Source organism: Miscanthus floridulus, chromosome 12 (genome assembly GCF_019320115.1).
Source record: "Miscanthus floridulus cultivar M001 chromosome 12, ASM1932011v1, whole genome shotgun sequence".
Taxonomy (NCBI): Eukaryota; Viridiplantae; Streptophyta; class Magnoliopsida; order Poales; family Poaceae; genus Miscanthus; species Miscanthus floridulus.
Genome location: NC_089591.1, coordinates 72,205,380 through 72,223,686, shown reverse-complemented (window position 1 = coordinate 72,223,686; position 18,307 = coordinate 72,205,380). Strand labels below are relative to the sequence as shown.

The following is an 18,307-nucleotide window of genomic DNA, read 5'->3' as shown; positions in this document are numbered from 1 at the left end:
ACCTTCTGCGGTGACAGAAAACCCTTCTTGATGAAAGACTCCAGCACCGACCTCCTCATGGTGGACGATCTCCAGTCCAACATCTTGCTCTGGCTTGCAGAAAGGATCAGTGAGTTCTCCTCTTCTCCCTCGCTCTCTCCCACTTCCTTTTCTAGAAACCTCCGTAGCTCTCAGGAACACTCTCGATGAGGAGGAAAAAGAAAGGCGATGGCGGCAGACGACAAACAGGTAAAAGAACGAGGCGAACACCCTCTCTCTTCTCCTACTTAAAGGAAGGCGGTAGCGGTTAAGAAAGGATGTGCTGATCAGAAAGGCGAAGCGGCGGGGCGAGAAACTCTCTCTCTTTTTTTTTCATTTAATGCAGATAGGACGCCCCTTGACCGATGGGACGTGCCCAGCGTGATGAAACGGCTCCTAATCAGACAAGACATGACCGAGACATGGCCCACCACTACCGCACAACCAACCACTACCGCACGTCGAGCACGAAAACCAAAGCACCACCACATGCGGATGGCTCCCCATCTCCTTAGGCTAGACCTGGAGAGATCCAACAGTGAAATCTCCACCGGAAGAGATCAACCGGCCTCCTAAGTCGATTGATTCACTCAGGATAAGCACCTGAGATATAGATAGGAAGCGAAGGGACGCCCCACACGAGCCATGCCGACTACGTCTTGAATGACGAGCACGGGTCCCGATCGGACATTTCTGACTAAAGCTCTCTAAATCCCGTCTCTCAGGTCATCAAGGTGAGCTTGTGTTCATTAAATACAAAAACTATTCACATGAGGGCTAACCCACGATTAACGAGCGTAAGTCCCAGGCGGACGTTTTCTGACTAGAGCTTTTCGAACCTCGTCACTCCAGTCTTTAAGGTAAAACACAATAAAAGCCCCTCTATTTCATTACAAATCATTTATACATCTATACACGCATTCATCTCATACGCCTAAACCCCCTGGACGGTTAGGGCATGAACCGCCCGGGGGCTCGGGAACTAAGCATCACATGTGCAGCGAAATACACCAGAACGCTCCGTGTTGTGCCAGGAAGCGGCGGCTTGCCTCATTCGACATGAGCAACCAAACAGAGCCAGGGGAGAAAACCGTGGATGAGCACCATGCGGCCTTCACTTGGTCTGGCAAACCGGGTCATCTCAACCTTCTTGTTCAATCCTGAACCTCTCGCTAGACCCACAGAATCTCCATCGAGGGGAGGTCGTCAGGCCACCCGGGTCGGTCTCCGGAATGACCTAGGCATCTGCCGGGTTGTAGGTAAATGAGTAGTGGAATGCCACAAGAGGGCTATGCCGACCCCGTCACGAACGACGAACCTGGATTCCACTCGATCACACCCGTTAGTGAGCTCACCAAGCTAGTCTTTGAGCCCGAGTGATCGGGACAGGCGACGAAACTCAGCCCCTCCGGTTGTGAGGAACCGGATGAGGTAGCGCAAAATAACTCACATCGACCCCCACGAAGGTCCGACAAGGCTCGGGGGCTTAAATGCCATGGGACCGCGACTCCAAACTCATGTTGATAGGATCGGCGACATCCGGCTATGGCTCTTGGGACCGTGACTCCAAACTCGCATCGGCAGGATAGGCGACATCCGGCTATGGCTCTTGGGACCACGACTCCAAACTCTCGTCGACGGGATAGGCAACATCCGGCTACGGCTCTTGGGACCGTGACTCTGAACTCGCGTCAACTGGATCGACGACATCCGACTACGGCTCTTGGGACCATGACTCTGAACTCGCATAATGGCTTCACTAACTAAAACTAACTCTCTCGATCCACGACGAGCACCGACGCCTGGGTCTACTCGCAACTCCACCTTACCCGATCCCACGGCGCACACCGACACCAAAGATCGAACTCTGTTGCATCCAAAACTAAGCTATCTCCGTTCACGGCGCGCACCGACGCCAGGGCTTGTCTCAAACTAAACTTCCTCGCCTAATCCCCGGCGCGCACCGACACCGGGATCAGTAAGTTCTGTCTCAATCCAATCCCCGCGCTTAAAAAAGCACACCTCGGCTACACAATGACGCCATGGTTAAACAAAATTACTTCTTAAAACTCAAAACACGCGCACCCACGGACACAACACAAAGAACCCCCCAGCCGGTTCCGCCCGAATCACCCGGGGGCTAGGGGGCTACACCCACGGGTGCGCTCGCGCGCACCCGCCAGCAAGACAAAAAAATCCTCCGGACGATTCAGCTCAAATCGCCCGGGGGCTCAGGGGCTCGAGGGCTTCTGTCGGGTTCATAAACCTGGGGTCCCTCGAGGACCGGCTTCCATGCCCGGGCTCGGCCCAGGAAAACAACATACAGTTCACGGGCCGGCTCAAGAGTCTAAAACACAATGGGCCAGAAGGGCAGTCCGGTCGCCGACCGGAAGGTCTACCCAAAAGAACAAGTGCCCGTTCGTTAGCTTTTTCGGCCCACTTCTCCGACCGGAGCACTCGCTTCAGGCACCAGCCGTCTCCAAGCGGTCTCTCCAATCAGAAGGCTTGGCCCAAAATGTTGCTTCCTACTCCGACCCCGCGACCAGGGGTCGTGGGAACCCTGCTCACCGCTCTTCTCCGACCGGCGCACTGAGAGCCGACTAGAGCCATCCGATCGGGGGCCCCGCTCGGAAGGAACCAGAAGACATGTGGAGAAAGGTAAGGCATGGCTCACAAGTCAAAATCACTGTACCAGGGACCATACCCTGCGTGAAACAGTATTCTGCAGCCATCCTGACACAAAGTATTGTAGGGGCCACTACAAACTCCCATAATGTAAGCCTCCCGCGTGTCTCTAGACATTGATCGCAGTATGGGCTTCAGGATTTGCCATACCGGGTAAACATAGCACGGCTCCTCACATGCCACTAGGCATTAAGAAGTATTTTGTAGGTACCGGCGTCATCCTTCCTGAAGAAGATAGCTTGACCCCCCGTGCACATCTAACATCCTACAGCGACATCGACAGTACTAGGGAGCGTCAACCATTATCTAGTTTTTATCACCGTAGGCGACAAGGATTAGAAACATCCGTACTCTCTCCCTCTCACCTGTAAAGCCATCCTCTTCATCTATAAAAGGGGGTGCACTCCCTCCAAGGAGGGGGAGATCGACTTCACGAAGCTCAGACTCACTAGATCGACATCAACACCTTACAACCGTAGGACCACTAAGTTCCGACTGCAACTCTTTCGGTCGGAGCCAATCGAAGCTCCTGTATATCCCCTCCTTTCCCCTTCTCGTTTGTAACCCCACTACAGACTTCGAGCACCTGGGCTCAGGAATAAAGTCACAGACCGACCCCGATCGGACGTAGGGCACGTTGCCTGAACTAGTGTAAATCCTGTGTCATTGAGTGCTAGGCCACCTCTGATCACAACGTACAGTAAAACTACAAATATTTACTAAGTTGATCACTTTCTGCACCGACATGATATTTATCGTAACTTTTAGACAACAAACTCAAAGCCTAGCTTTTATTTCAGATTCATTACGCTAATAAATGTGTTTCTAGACATTATCATGATATAATACACGTGAAAAATTGAATTGATATATTCTTGATTTTGATTTGGCTAACAAACATCTTATTCAATGTTGTACCCGTTGCAAATCGCACGGGCACTCATCTAGTCTTTAAAAAAAACAACTAACACGGCGTGGCGCGAAGTCACATTGGCTAATCGATCAGTGGTTTGTGACGGGGAGAGCACAATCAGTGTTAGCAGCTAATCAAGCTGAGGACCGTTAGCTAACAACAAACGGTAGGATCAACCGCGCTCAACGACAGCTAGCATTTCCGTTCGATACTTTGCTGCAGCTGCTGCCACTCTAACATCAGAGATCGAATTGCAGCCACAGCTTGCAGCAGGTGCAGCAATGGCAGCTCAACAGACCTGTAATATGCACTCTCGAGCTGTTCGGCCGATGGTTTTTGTGGCTGATAAGTCGACTAATGATGTTTTATTGTGAGAGAAAAACACCGTAAAACATACGTTAACACAGTAACATTTAGGAACGTCCACTTCACACCTATAAATACATACATGTGCTTAATTGTATTCTATTTTTATGATGAAAAACTTTGAGATTAAATCATCGGATCTAAACATCAATGAAATAACCCACATCGTCTTATTATCGGGAGAAAATTCCTTATTTAGTATAGAAATATGACATGGTTGCTTATGTAGCGTCGAATGATAAATTTTCACTTTTCTTACATTGAACATTTTTTACAGTACAATTTTTTTAGACCATGAATATTTTTTGGCATTGCAACTTTGTTTTGCACAAATTATTTATGGTAGTATAATTATATGGATAATGATCATTTGTTTATAAAGTACCAAACGTACATCAAGTTGCATAAAATTGTACCGTCATAAATAATCTTGTACTGTCATAAATAATCTATGCAAAAATTGCTAATGCCAAAAATATTCATGGACTAAAAAATCATATTGGTAAAAAATGTTCAATGTCAAAAAAAGTTATTGTGTAAAAAAAATCCGCGTAATAAAATAAGGAGAGACTAGCGTCCGGACGTCCAGACGTCCACGCCTGTTGTCCGCCCATTTTCAATAATGATACCCTCATGGCACATATCGATGCAGCTTTGCTTTGCCTCGTGCTTTTCGCGTATGTTGCCTTGCCCATGGATGCAGCTCAGCTTCGCCTCGTGCTCCGCGTCTGCTGTCCGTCCAAGGATACAGCTTCGTGCTCCACGCCTACTGCCACGCCCATGGATAAAGCTTTGTGCTTAGCGCCTGCTGTTACGCCCGCTTCGCTTCCCATGCGCACGCGGGGACCGCTGCGCTCAAGAGGACCACCTTCGCCCGCACCCCCTTGTCGCGCCTGCTTATGAAACACTCGCAACATAAGGCATTTTCTGCAACATACGTCCGAAACAGATGAAACATTTACAACGTACACTTGCAACATATGTGTATGGGCACTGCAACATATGCAACATTTAGATAAAAACGCTTGCAACATACGTTTGAAACAACTGAAATATTTGAAGCATACACTTGCAAACATACGTGTATTGCCAGTGCAACATATGCAACATCCAGACAAAACACTTATAACATACATTTGAAACAGCTGAAACATTTGAAACATACACTTGCAACGTACGTGTATAGTCATATGCAGCATACGTCTGAAACGCATTAAATATATAGTTACAACATGTGCTCATCTACTTGCTGCCTCCAAATGGACGCTCGTTGACGTGGAGCTTGACGGTGGCACGGAGATCAATGCCACGACGCAGAGGTCGGACCTTGGTTGTGCGCAACAAGAGTCTGGGTGGGTGGCGTGAGGTGCGGTGGAGCGCAACGTGAGGCGCGGGCGACTCGAGGCGAGAGCAGTGCACGGCGCGAGGCATGTGGCGCGGGTGGGCGGAGGCACGAGGCGCACGAGGCACGAGACGCAAGCGCTGGCGCTGGGCAGGCGGGTCTGTCCCGTCCGGCTGGACGAACGCTCGGTATTGAGCATTACCGCAAAATAAATTATGACATTCTAATGTGGCTACACATGAAACACTGAAACAAGGCTCAAATGACCTTTTCTGCTTGCAGTTGATGGTGCTAGATGCCAAATAAAACTGTGATGCAATATTGAAAAGTTTTATCTTAATTATATAAAAATCACTCGTTTTGTGTGAATCAATGCAGTGACTTTTCTTGTCGGTGAATATAAATAGAGAGTTTAAAAAAAACAAAATAAATAGAGAGTTGAACATGCAGAACATCTGTACACACATTTCTCCTGCGCATGGGAAGGCAGCCAGGAAGCTCGGAAGGTTAACGAAAAGAAGGGGGCAAATCCGTCAATTGCTACAGGTAAGGTAACCCCCAGGCCCAGGTGAGCCTGGAGCCGTGTTCCTCGCGCGGTCGCGGGCAGCAAAACCCAACAACCCGCAACTGTCCAGAGGCATCCACCCGACCACCCCCATTCAAAATCTCCCCTCCGGCCCTCCGCTCCGTCGTCGTCTCGTCTCACTCCTCCCCTCGTGATTATCCCCCGGATTCCAAATCCCATCTCCGATTCATTCGGCCCCGGTTCTTCGCGCGGGCGATGGCAGGGGCTGCCGCGGGCGCGGAGTCGGTGGAGAAGGCGCACGGGCTCTACCGGGGCGGCCGCCACCGGGAGGCGCTGGAGCTCTACTCCGCCGCGCTGGCGGCGGCGCGGGGCCCCGCGCAGCGCATCGCGCTCCACAGCAACCGCGCCGCCTGCTACCTCAAGCTCCACGACTTCCACAAGGTCCCGCTCCCGGCTCCCTCTGCTCTGGGTTTGGGTTGCTTTCCTTGGCGGATTGCGTCGTTGCTTTTGATTTGACTTCGCCTCGGTGGTGGCTGCGGGGGAGGGGCGTCCCTTTTGGTGCTTCCAAGTGTCAGTTTTGGTACAAAGGATCGAATTTTTTCAGCCATACTTACAGGTGTCCTGTTTCGTTCCGGGTTCAGGGCTCCTGCTATTTAGGTCTCATAGATAGATTGTGTTTTCTGGTCGTCATACAACGATAGGAATGCTCAATTTGGACTGTGGATGGGTTCCATTCTTTAAAGGGGAACTTGTGACACTAGGCATTTGTGTGCAGGTAGTGATACTGTTAATTGAGTACTCCTGTTAATTTGTTATGTCCAAGCTCCTCTAATCTTCAGTCTAGCTTTTGCTTATTATGGTGATCTCTCCGCATTTATCTCAGTTGCTGGTAAAATTTGTGTTCTAAGACGCAACTGAATTCATTAGATTGATTGGAATCGACTTGAGAAGATGCAGTGCTTTTGTTTTGTTTGCTGTTGCCTTACCAAAAATAGCAAAAGTACTAGAAAACATGCAAGGTAGCACGGTATCTGGAAAAAAAAAAGAGAGACTTGGATACCTGAAATTTATGAATGGCCCTACTCAAAGATTCCCTTGATTTGGGCACCTGAAATTTGAGGGACGGCCAAATGGCTTAATGGATGTTCGACTATGAAAGCTAGCAAGGTGCTGTTTAGTTGCACTTCATTTTGCAAAAAATTTTAAGATTTTCCGTCACATCGAATATTTGGACGCATGTATGAAGCATTAAATATAAATAAAAAATAAAACTAATTACACAGTTTAGACGAAATTTACGAGACGAATCTTTTAAGCCTAATTAGACTATGATTGGACACTAATTATCAAATAACAACGAAAGTGCTACAGTACCATTTCCCCAAAAAATTCGCGAACTAAACAAGGCCTAAGGGGCCATAGTTATTACTCCCTCCGTTCCTTAATATAAGCCATATAGTTTTTAGCACCAATATTAACGCACGGCTTGAGGAAGGATGTGAGACCGAGGAAAAAAAGGAAAATTAGGCCATCTTCTCTCTCCTAATCAGATTGCTTCCTAAATCTAAGTAATTGGTTGAGCCATGTGCTATGTACGGTGGGAAGGTTTCCAAACTAATCGACGTAGGAGCTGATACATACCTATATTTTGGAATTTTCTTTAGAAATCTATATGGCTTATATTAAGAAACGGAGGGAGTATTATTTATGTATTGACCGTGAAAATAGCAGTCTGCGTTCCTCTGGAATCATCTGGTACTGCAGGCATCATGGCATCATTTATTATTCCCTTTTCTATATCATCATTTTTGTTTCTAACATTAAATTCTCCATTTGTGACATCTGGTACAGGCAGCACAAGAGTGTACATCTGTCCTTGAGTTGGACACGGAGCATGCTGGAGCTCTGATGTTACGTGCCCAGACTCTCGTTACTCTGAAAGATTATCAGTCGGCTCTATTTGATGTCAACAGGCTCATTGAGATAAATCCGTCGTCTGAAGTATATCGGAACCTGCAGGCACGATTGAAGACACAGCTAGTATGTTTTCAGTTTTTGCTCCCTTCGTTAATTCACTTTGGTTCACCTCCCTGGCATCCTCACCTAATTGTGCCTCGTGTACTTAGCTGACCTATTTTATTGCCCATCTGTTGTACTGTTTTGAAGTCACTAGCCCCAATTCCTGAGTGTGAAGAGGAGTCTCTTTGTCTTGAAGAAGAAAAGGAAGAACTTCCTCAAAAAGTTCAGAAGACTGAGACTTCTATCGCTAAGCCCGACGAACCTGCAACTGAACTGGCTCTCAATAACAAACCTTCAACTGGACCGATTCTCGATAGAAAACCTGCAAGTGAACCTCTAAAGGCTGAGCTTCCATCCGCTCTGCCTTCAAAACCCCAGGGTTGGGAGGCCATCCCAAAACCAAAGGGCCATTCAGGGCTTGATTACTCAAAATGGGACAAAGTTGAAGACGATTCAAGTGAAGATGACGACGATGAAGAAGAAGATGAGCTGCCACAGTACAAGTTTAAAGTCAGAACTGTTGGTGTGCGGTCTGTAAAGTGAACAGGGTTAGGAATAGATTCAGAGTGTGGTCTGTGTATAGTCTAACAGGATCCCCACTGACCAGGGTGCCACTTATTCATCTTTAGTTGAGTTGAATGAACAGCTATATATTGGTTGATATTTGCTTGAATCAGAAATAAGCTCCGGTAATTCCCATTTGAGTTTTCAGTCATACAAATTTCAAGTCACAGTACATATATTTAGTGGCGCAGCTTTCATGATTTGTCCAAAGCTGTCTCACAATTGTATACTCCACTTCTACATCATCCCCAAATCAAACACGATCTCATCTATTTTTTTTCTAACCTTTGGGAACCAATTCAATTCGGACCCGAAAGCTGCCCAACACGCCAGGTGACACTTCCGTTGCCGGAGCACATCGTCAACAAGGCCCCAAATCCAAGCGAAAGTTGGTCATCAGCTCATCACCAGCACCGCACCCGCACTGCTGTGAGTGTGAGACCCGCCTATCCCGTAAACGGTAAACCATTTCCCCCTCACTCCGCTGACAAAGTTACTAGCCGTTAGACAGTTTATTTCACCCCCATCGCTCGCTCTCCTGCCTTGCTAGTTCAAATTCGAATCCCGCAAACCACCAGATTCCAATCCCAACAAATAAAATCGTCATCAACGACGCCTCCTTCCTTCCTTACCAATCAATCAAATCATTCCCAATTGAGATTCATTCGAAGCCTAAGGCTGATGGGGATGGAGGCGAAATGCGGTGGCCTGGCCGTAGCTGCCAGCGCCGCTGTCCGGCGGCCGCTACAACCGCGGGACACCAACGTGGCGGCGTCCACGGTGGTGGTCGGGAAGGCTGCTGCTGCGCCTAAGCCCAAAGCTCATCCAAAGGCTGGGACGAGGCCGGCGGCTTTGCCTTCACTGCCGCCGCCGGCACCGCTGTTCCCGTTGGCTGTGACGGCCCAGTGCGGCGTGTCTGTTGCGGCGGGGGTGGCAGAAGTGTCGCTGGCGGAGGAGCTCGAGAAGGCTCGGGAGCGGCGCGCTCGGCTCCGCGCGGCGCGGGAGCAGACGGAACGGGAGATGGAGAGCCGCGCCGAGGTGATGGACCGAGCGGCGGCGGAGTGGGAGCGCCGCGCGGAGGATCAGCGAAGGCTCGTCTCGGAGCTCATGCGCCTCATCGGGATGCCTGAGGTAAGTCCGCCCGCCGTGGCGTTCTGTGTCTGCGACGGACCGCTGATTTTGCTATCAATTTTGGTAAATTTATTAGACGACGTCATGGTGGCTGGCAGGTGTACACACCGGTGGAATCACTGAGATACAAATCCAAGGAAGAGAGGAAGCGAAGGGGGGCCATTGTTGCTCATTCCGGTTCGACGGTAAATGCTTACTCTTCTTCATCTTCTTGAATCCCATTTTATTTTGAGAAAATGTACTGCTTCATTTTGTAGATGAAATGCCTGACTTCTTGATTGCCGTTTATCTCCGTTAGCTGAAATGCCCGGACTTCTGACTGCTTCATTTTGTTGCAGGGTTCCATCTCGATAGCATCAACATTGCAGGCTGATGTTGGAGCAGAAGCCTGTAGTGATCATGAATCTGAGGTAACCGGAGGGGATAATAGAAGAGACGGCAAAAACAACCGAGATCACCTCTGATTTTGTGCATTGGTTCCGTTTGCTTGTGGCTCTGTTTTTCCCCCCTTGTGTAAACCGTCCGTTGTGAATGAAATCAAATGGCCTGTTTGAGTGTTTCGTTCGGAATATTTGAGATGTACAAAGGTTCTACTGTCAACTAGAAACAGGAGCGCTGTCTGTGTATAGTTTGACAGGATCCCCACTGACCAGGGTGCCACTTATTCATCTTTATTAGTTGAATTATCTGGAATGAACACCTATATATTGGTTGATATTTGCTTGATTCAGAAGTCGAAAATTAGCTCAGGTAGTTTCCGTTTGAGTTTTCACAGTCATACAAATTTTAAGTCAACTGTCCATATATTTACTCTGTCTGACAATGGTTCTCAAGACCAAGGAGAACAATTGTACGTTTTTTGAAGCAATGGAGATGGATAATTGGATATGACGGCAAAGTCAACGGTATACAAAGATCCAAGCTAACACTCTAGTAGTCAAGTGCACTTTAGGATCAGTCTCGTCACGTCGAACCAAGCGTCCTAGCGTGCAGATTCATGTAATCAGTTATATGAACCTATTTTTATAGGAGCCATGTGTTTTTTATGCAAAATACTTCCATCAGATTCAAATCATGTATTCTTTCACATTTGTCAACGCAACGTGTGACAAAATACCAATTTCTACCCTACAAAACCCGCCCGCTTAAGGTGGGTGAAGAAGGGTCCACGTCGCTCCAAATTCTCTCAGCCGTTAGATCTTCCATGAGACGGTCCAGATTTGTTGAAGCGGATTTCGTCCGAAGTGGCTCCTCGTCCTGCTTCTCACTTTTTTTTGCCTCTTTCTCAGCTTCTCCGGCTTCTCATCCGCCCGCTTAAGCTGAGTGCGCGGCGCCACGGCGGGGTGACGGTGCCCCCAGGCTGCGGCGCATCGCCGCGCGTGCGCCCCCGTGCGTGGCTCCATAGGGCCCCGCCGGTGGCCGCCGGCGCAGGTGCCCCCCGCGCGGCCTCCTCCCATTTGTCCGCGTTGGTTCCTGTGCTCGACTAAACCCTAGGTGCTTCAGGATCCCGGCTGCGCGTGGCCTCTTCCTCTTCGGAGGCGGCGCTGGTGGCTCAGCTCGGTGGACAGAACTGGCGTACCTCACCCCTCCACGCGGGGTGACGCGGCGGCGGCGGCGCCGCCGGCCCGTCTCCTCCTCCTCGCCTCTCTCCTATTGCACAGAAGCCCAGTCACCAGGTACGGATGGATATGGGCACTTCCCCTATGCTTGATCTTTAGTGTTTAGTTTACTACATTCAAAAATTGACTTCTTCATATTTCTTACCTGGTGAACATGCATATTCGTCCGTGTCTGATTCTTCATTACAGAGCAATAGTCTAGCGGTACCTACCAATCAGCGAAACCATTTTAATTTTCTGATGCTTGCAAACGTCAACCAAAGAATTACAAATGTAAGTAACCTTTGGCCTATTTTCTAATAATGATCCATTGGAAAGAAAATGGTAGAGGAACAACATCAATCATCTAAAAAATTGCTGAACGAGCGGTTGGTTGAATGAGCAGCTCATGGATACTAACACAATAATGCGACATCAAGTTATGAGCCTTTCTATTTGATTGGTGGTTTGAGGTAATGCTTAGGAATTGATATAAGCATCTTTTCAACAATTAAGAATCTTGTCGCATGTAGGGTGCCGAGGGGAGGAAGAATATATGGATTCCTTTTTAGGGATGTTCCATCATTTATAGGTTCTATTTTGTCTACCCCAACTTAGTTGCCATCTTGCGATCTGAAACTGAAATTGATATAGTTTCTGCAAACATAGAGGTCCATGTTATATTCATTTTTCAGATTTGCAGCCAGAGGCCTATCCATTTAGTGTTGCAGTTTATTCCCATGCCTTCCGGCTTCTTTGTGTATTTGTAGGTTCATTCCACGACATTGTGAGATATGACTTTGCTATGAACTTTGCTATCTGAAATATGACTTTCCTAATCTGGAGTATAACTTTAGAATATAATAGCTTTGCTACACGGATATTCATATTCTGTTCCCCTAATAAACTGTGCCACAGTTATGGACACATATTGTATTTTTCCTGTTATTTTATCAGTCCAACCTATGCCCAGTTATGGATAACAGAATGTATGCTTACGTCTACAATATTTGACAATACATTTTCTAATTTGCAGATAATTTATGCTACTGTGGTGTATGTTCTTCGCTCCAAGTAGGTAGGACATATATAGTCATGCCATCTCCCTCATTATATTTAGAGCGTGGGTTCTTGGCTTAACTGAGTTCTTAGTTGTGCTGGCCATTTTTTCCCAGCAACCATTCAATGCATTTACGCTTTCCTGCCCATTCATACTGCCTAAGATTGTTGTTTCTTCCTGTGATTATGATGTAATGTACTTTGGTACACTAAACTCCCTCTGCTGGTACTCATGCAGTCATGTTATCAAAATGTTTACAGGTTCAGGTTAACCGCTTTTGGCGAAATATTTCTGCTCCAAAGACCCTCCTGATTGCAATTTTTTCCATTTTGGTAGGTTACCTTTGTAGGTTTTTGTTACCACCTGGGTTCCAAGATTGTTGTTTCTTCCGTGCTTTATTTAATTTTCCACCTTGTGTCGGCTGAATGCTCCACAACATTAGTGCGCAGAGTTAAGGGATTTGCAATTTCTTTGTATCCTTGGTGTGATCGTATAGAACAACTGGTGTGGCCTCATCACTCTACTACTCATTTGCTCACAGGTTCGGCTGAATACCCACCATTTGTTGTTGATTTTCCTTATACTATGTACCATGTCAAATGTGTGTGATCAACGCAGGTTGCGTATGTCTCCATTTATTTGGTATCTCTCCTCCATCCGATTTGATCCATTTAGTCTTTTCAAGTACTTCTTTTGCTACAGTTTGTGACTGTGTGCAACAGAGCTGTAGATGATGCCTAAAAAATGTGTTGTACATTTACAGAGTGTGTAAATTATGATTAAGAGAAATCATCATTTTGTGACAATTTATTAGAGTCAGCTCGTCAACCTAATTGTAATTTATAACAGTATGAAATATCATGGTTGCTGATAACTCCATATTACTGATTATAGAATTCTTTGTTTTTTTACATCTCATTATACATCCACAGTCCCATATTACGTTCAGTTAAACCAGCAAATATGTCCAGCAAATATGTCCACTGTTTTTTCAATATAGTTCTACTTTATATAGTTGCGTCAATACTCTATACAGACCTACTGCTCCACCAATGAAGCAAACTATATTATGCCATTCCCATTAAATAAAAATGAATACATTTACAGAGTGTGTAAATTATGATTAAGAGAAATCATCATTTTGTGACAATTTATTAGAGTCAGCTCGTCAACCTAATTGTAATTTATTTAGTATGAAATATCATGGTTGCTGATAACTCCATATTACTGATTATAGAATTCTTTGTTTTTTTACATCTCATTATACATCCACAGTCCCATATTACGTTCAGTTAAACCAGCAAATATGTCCACTGCTTTTTCAATATAGTTCTACTTTATATAGTTGCGTCAATACTCTATACAGACCTACTGCTCCACCAATGAAGCAAACTATATTATGCCATTCCCATTAAATAAAAATGAAATATTTTAAACTGCCATGTACATACGCTCATTCTAGATTTCCTTGTTCCTCCAATTCGGTGCTTTACATGCTCGGACAAATAAGATATGGCTTAGATCCTTCCCATGGCCAGACACAAACTGTGCAGCCTATTCTGCTGCGATTAGTATTGTGTTTCAGTAATGAATGCTAGCGCTTTTGTTTTGCTAATTTTCTAGGTGCCCAACATTAGGCTGCACAAAGATTGCCTTCTTATTTTTCCTTGCTCGAGCACTACTCCAGCTTTCTCTGTTGTGCTGCCATGTGACATTATCCTTTATTTCTTAGGCATCATGCACTGCCACTAATTCAATTGCTTGCTATTCATTCAGTACCGCTGATTTACCTAAATTTAGTTTCCTTTATTAATTTCTATGTATTGTGTATTTCAGGTGATACAATATATAAATATGTGGTTTACAAAAAAGAAAACCTGGATTTCCAACGTCGAAATTACTTTACATTATATTGATAGGCATGCTTACCAATTTTGTGATTAAACGTTGCCATGGTTTCAGAGGTAAGCTGCCATCATTTTTGTTTTTTACTCCTAACATGATCAGCATCTACATGATCGACCATGATCTATGAGAAATACAGTAAACATTTAGCGGCCAGTATTTGGCTCTCCATTGAGCTCCTTGCTTAGCATCACTGCAATTTGTTCACTACCCAAAATGGTTTTACAAGGTGATTCTGTTTGTTGCAGGTTATGTTTCAGGTTTGCATCATCACATTCTTCTCTAGCCTGATCTATAGGAATTGAGTCAACTCAGAAGTTACATTATGCCAGAATCATTCTACAATACTGTACCTTAAAGGTCTGATTACTGCTCACTCTTTCAATGTGCTATAGGTTCCGTCCTCATTTTAATTCTTTTTCTATATTATTTATTATGTACACACTAGGTAGGAGGGGAGGCCATGGTGCAAGGAAGGGATTTCAATCATGCTGATTTCATTTATTCTTTCCCTTCAAATAGTTGGATGCTGGAGGGGGTTTAAGAAACTCCGCATCTTTTTGCTTTCTGATTTCCTGCTTCCTCCTTTTCTCAATCTAGAGGTTGGTTAGTGTCTTTTCTCTATTTTCCCCATTTGCATGTCTGGTCTTCGACATGTTTTTTTTTTGTTTTGCCGATTTCAATGCATTATTTTGGGAGGCTTGATGGCTTTGTTTCTCTTTCAGCTTGGGACAACAAGGACCTCATTTGCAAATTTAGAGGTTTTTCATCAGATCAAGGTTGTCGGCCTGGGCAAACTGCACTATTGGTGAGATGATTTTCCGAACAATACTTCTTCAGTGACTATTAGTTTTTCATGTCTACATAGATGCATTATGCACCATCGCCAAAATCAGGTGCTGCATCTTTGCTATATCTATGGTGTTAGTGGTGGTGTCAAAAGTGTCAACCAATACTGTCTGTCCAGGATCCCTCTGTCCCTTCAAAACAAAAAAGATGCCTTGTGCATCTTTCATATCTCAAACAATATATACACGACAACGCTCTGTATTATAAATATCCTGTTTCAGAGACATTAGTATTGATTAAGGTTTTTGCGTCTTACTCCTTAGTTATCTATAGCCTTGTATTTTGCCTTGAGGTTAGGTGCTCGACAGAGAATAACTAGCACGAGCATATGAAGATTGGGCAATTGTGAAATGCTTCTTTGTTTCCATGTCTTTACAGTATATCTTAATATTTATGCGCAGTTTTAGCAGACTAGAAAACCTTGAACCTCCATATTATTAATTGAGTCCCTAAAATTGTAGACACTAATGTCAGACTGATATCTGGTCCAACCAAGAAAAGGAAGAGATACGTTCGACTGTTAACAGTTTTTATGATCCACATTGGGCTGAAACTTTGTGAGATATATGCACCTTTTTCCATTTAGGTTACTAAAGATGGCATTGCTGCATGAGTTTACGGCCTAATTTTTGAGTGGATTCACGGTGTCCTCTTTTTATTGATGGTTCCCCTCAATATCGCAGAGCTGGATGCTTCCCCAGTTTTGGAGTCCACCTCAGCTTACATGCTGTACCAAGTCACCCAAGCAGTCCTGGGCTCCCAATACGTATGCAAAAGGTGATTTATTTGCTTAATATTCTTAAATTAGTGCAGTTTCAATTTATTTTTCTCCTTGGAAATGAACCACGAGCCAAATAAAAAAACTTTTGCCTGCAGTAGTGGGTTGCGTAAAGAACACCATAGAATTAACATGCTATTTTTTATGCTCCATTTCTACATGGCTGTTTGGTTAAAAAGGGGTTTACATGTACTGTTTATGAAGCAAAAGAAAAAAACCTCCTTGGGTGATGCTGGCTTCTTACCTGATGTGGTGCACTAGAATGAGCCACTTTCGCAGCTGCTGTACGTACCTCCAACCTCAAGTTTTCATAGTACGTTTTTCTATATTGCTGTTAAAATCTTTGAATTTTTACGCAGTTGATATCTAATGCAGCGCTAACATGTACTACAATCTCTGCCAATATAGAATGTGATCTCTCATATGTTTAGGATGCATTTCTAACTCAATTCTTATCGTATACAACTGCATGTAAGTTTTCTTGGTCAGTTCGCCGGTTTTGGTATATCGGATTGATTTGTCTAAAGATATACCCGTTCCTCCGTTACAGATGGCCTGACGTGCAATGTTGAATACTTCCATGAACAATGAGGCTTCAAATTCCTCCTTTGCTTTCTCAAACATGGGAAACACCTGAATTTGCAAATTATTAATTCATCACTTCCAAGCTGTTGTTGATTCATCCACAGGTTACATACCCCTGCCAGATGATGGCGCCACTTCCGCATTCCAGTCACCAGGTACACTACAGCTACATTACATCGCATTTGTTTTGCAGGTTGCTTAATAGGATTGTATGAAAATTCAGGTGAAATACTGTTGTCACAAAGACACAGCACACTTCCATTCTACCTACACACATCTAACATGCTATATATAGTACATGAACAGTATCATCTGGCTGCCAAAGCATGGCCTCATTCACCAGCACCCTCATCGTGCACCAAAGTACTAAGAAGACTCCCATAGAATCATCGGCAGCTACGCAGTTATACCTAATGTAGCATACAGGCCACCATGACATGTGCGATTTGGATCTGAGTTGTACTAAAAATGACCTGATGCGACCCCGATGGGGGAGTATGGGTGTGTGTATATACCTATGTATCATCATCGATTTGTTCAACAACATATGTAATATATGTACACCTCCCGAACATATATCTAACCACGCGTTTATCACCTCCGTGCGCCATCGCGCTTGAGCAAAAGCCAGCCATCAGACGTATGGCATTTTTTTACACAAAAAACCAGTATATAAAGTTTTGAATTGCAAACTTCACTGCACATAGCCTCCCGCTCTCAAAAAAAGATTTTTCAAAAACCTTCTTACCGTACAGAGAGTTAAACTGCCAGATTTTTAAATTTTTTCTTCTACTTTTGCAAGACGACTTGGTAAGTGTAAAATATTTTTTAAACATTCTTTATTTTAATTTTTGAAAGACAACTTTGATTTGAATTGACACTAGGACATAAAAAGACTTTTCAAAAACCTTCTTACTGTACGTACAGAGTTAAACTGCCAAATTTTTAAAAAATTCTTTTACTTCTGAAAGACAACTTGTACAGCTACAATATTTTTTAAACATTCTTTATTTTAAATTTTAAATTCTTTTAAAAAAATCTTTGATTTGAATTGTGGGGCCCTCCAGAAAAGAGAATACGCTCCAAAAATTGGCGTATGCTGCTATTTGCGGCGCACACACGGTATTCTTTAGTAAAAGGTGGTGTGCACCGTGGAGCTGAGTGCCTTCTCAGGCTGCCCTGGCCCTCCTTTTATGGCCTCGTTCGTTTGGAGGAATCTGAATAAATTTGGATGAATCTGGAGGAATCTATAAAAAAAAATAATGTTCCAAATAAAAAAAAATCGGATGAAACCGGATCTAAGGACACACCAACGGAGCCTGCTTCTCTCTCGGACTGCAACTGAGCTAGAGCAGCGAGGTGTACTAAAACTGCTAATGCCCCCGAACTCGACTGTCTCACTGCGCGATCTGCTGTGCGGCCTCGGCTGCGCGACGCGAATTGGGCCTGGCGCGTTACTCCTTGAGAGTGCCATTCACTCCCCACAGCGAAAGCTGCAAGGCCGGCCCAGCAGAAGATGACTTCGTAAGAGTGCCATTCGGTCCTTGATCTTTCTCACCTTTGCACGTGTTTTCTATTTTTTCTTCTTCTTTCTAGACATTTGGAGGTTGAAGAAAATGCTAAGTACGAGTTTATACGAAACTACTTAGTCACCAAAGCACATCACATATTCACACCAGCATGTTGATATGTACGTTGGTTGGAGAATAAATAAGATTTTCTTTGTACTCAAATATGAGGTTTTTAGTTCAAGGGTTGCCTACATAAAGCAGAAGAGGATTTGGTAGCTATAGTAAGTATTTTATAAATTATTACAAATACAGCTTTGCATAGTACTCCGTACTGCTTTGCTTGTATTTCCTTTTTTCAATATAATAGTGTTGCTGCCAGCACTTATATCTTTTTTAAAGAAAAAAGATGCTAGACATTATTGATCATGGGAGGAATAAGTGTAGCTCCTACCAACTC

The 18,307-nt window shown here is 44.8% G+C and overlaps 2 protein-coding genes and 1 long non-coding RNA gene across 25 annotated transcripts; all 3 read left to right on the top strand.

Moving 5' to 3' along the window:
- The first annotated feature begins 5,952 nt into the window (after window positions 1-5,952).
- Window positions 5,953-8,557, top strand: LOC136497548 (uncharacterized). Its single transcript, XM_066493383.1, has 3 exons — window positions 5,953-6,291; window positions 7,702-7,890; window positions 8,017-8,557. Exons 1-3 carry the CDS (start codon window positions 6,106-6,108, stop codon window positions 8,410-8,412), a joined length of 771 nt encoding a protein of 256 aa, XP_066349480.1. The 5' UTR covers window positions 5,953-6,105; the 3' UTR covers window positions 8,413-8,557.
- Window positions 8,558-8,733: 176 nt separating this feature from the next.
- On the top strand, window positions 8,734-10,146 carry LOC136497549 (uncharacterized). The gene is made up of 3 exons (XM_066493384.1): window positions 8,734-9,564; window positions 9,663-9,749; window positions 9,903-10,146. Exons 1-3 carry the CDS (start codon window positions 9,115-9,117, stop codon window positions 10,026-10,028), a joined length of 663 nt encoding a protein of 220 aa, XP_066349481.1. The 5' UTR covers window positions 8,734-9,114; the 3' UTR covers window positions 10,029-10,146.
- Window positions 10,147-10,872: 726 nt separating this feature from the next.
- Window positions 10,873-16,922, top strand: LOC136497723 (uncharacterized). Of its 23 annotated transcripts, none has more exons than XR_010769406.1 (13): window positions 10,873-10,995; window positions 11,068-11,240; window positions 12,199-12,240; window positions 12,483-12,554; window positions 12,665-12,763; window positions 14,059-14,186; window positions 14,376-14,487; window positions 14,576-14,729; window positions 14,853-14,935; window positions 15,660-15,753; window positions 15,959-16,225; window positions 16,305-16,494; window positions 16,533-16,922. It is a non-coding gene; the product is annotated as an uncharacterized lncRNA (long non-coding RNA). The 23 variants fall into 23 exon arrangements; XR_010769404.1 differs by having other exon boundaries at window positions 12,841-14,186; XR_010769405.1 differs by adding an exon at window positions 12,841-12,864 and having other exon boundaries at window positions 12,483-12,763.
- Window positions 16,923-18,307: the final 1,385 nt, after the last annotated feature.

Coding starts and splice junctions, on each gene's coding strand:
- LOC136497548 (XM_066493383.1), top strand. CDS start 6,106: ATGGCAGGGGCTGCCGCGGGCGCGGAGTCGGTGGAGAAGGCGCACGGG. Junction 6,292..7,701: donor AGCTCCACGACTTCCACAAG/GTCCCGCTCCCG, acceptor CATCTGGTACAG/GCAGCACAAGAGTGTACATC. Junction 7,891..8,016: donor CACGATTGAAGACACAGCTA/GTATGTTTTCAG, acceptor ACTGTTTTGAAG/TCACTAGCCCCAATTCCTGA.
- LOC136497549 (XM_066493384.1), top strand. CDS start 9,115: ATGGGGATGGAGGCGAAATGCGGTGGCCTGGCCGTAGCTGCCAGCGCC. Junction 9,565..9,662: donor GCCTCATCGGGATGCCTGAG/GTAAGTCCGCCC, acceptor GGTGGCTGGCAG/GTGTACACACCGGTGGAATC. Junction 9,750..9,902: donor TTGCTCATTCCGGTTCGACG/GTAAATGCTTAC, acceptor ATTTTGTTGCAG/GGTTCCATCTCGATAGCATC.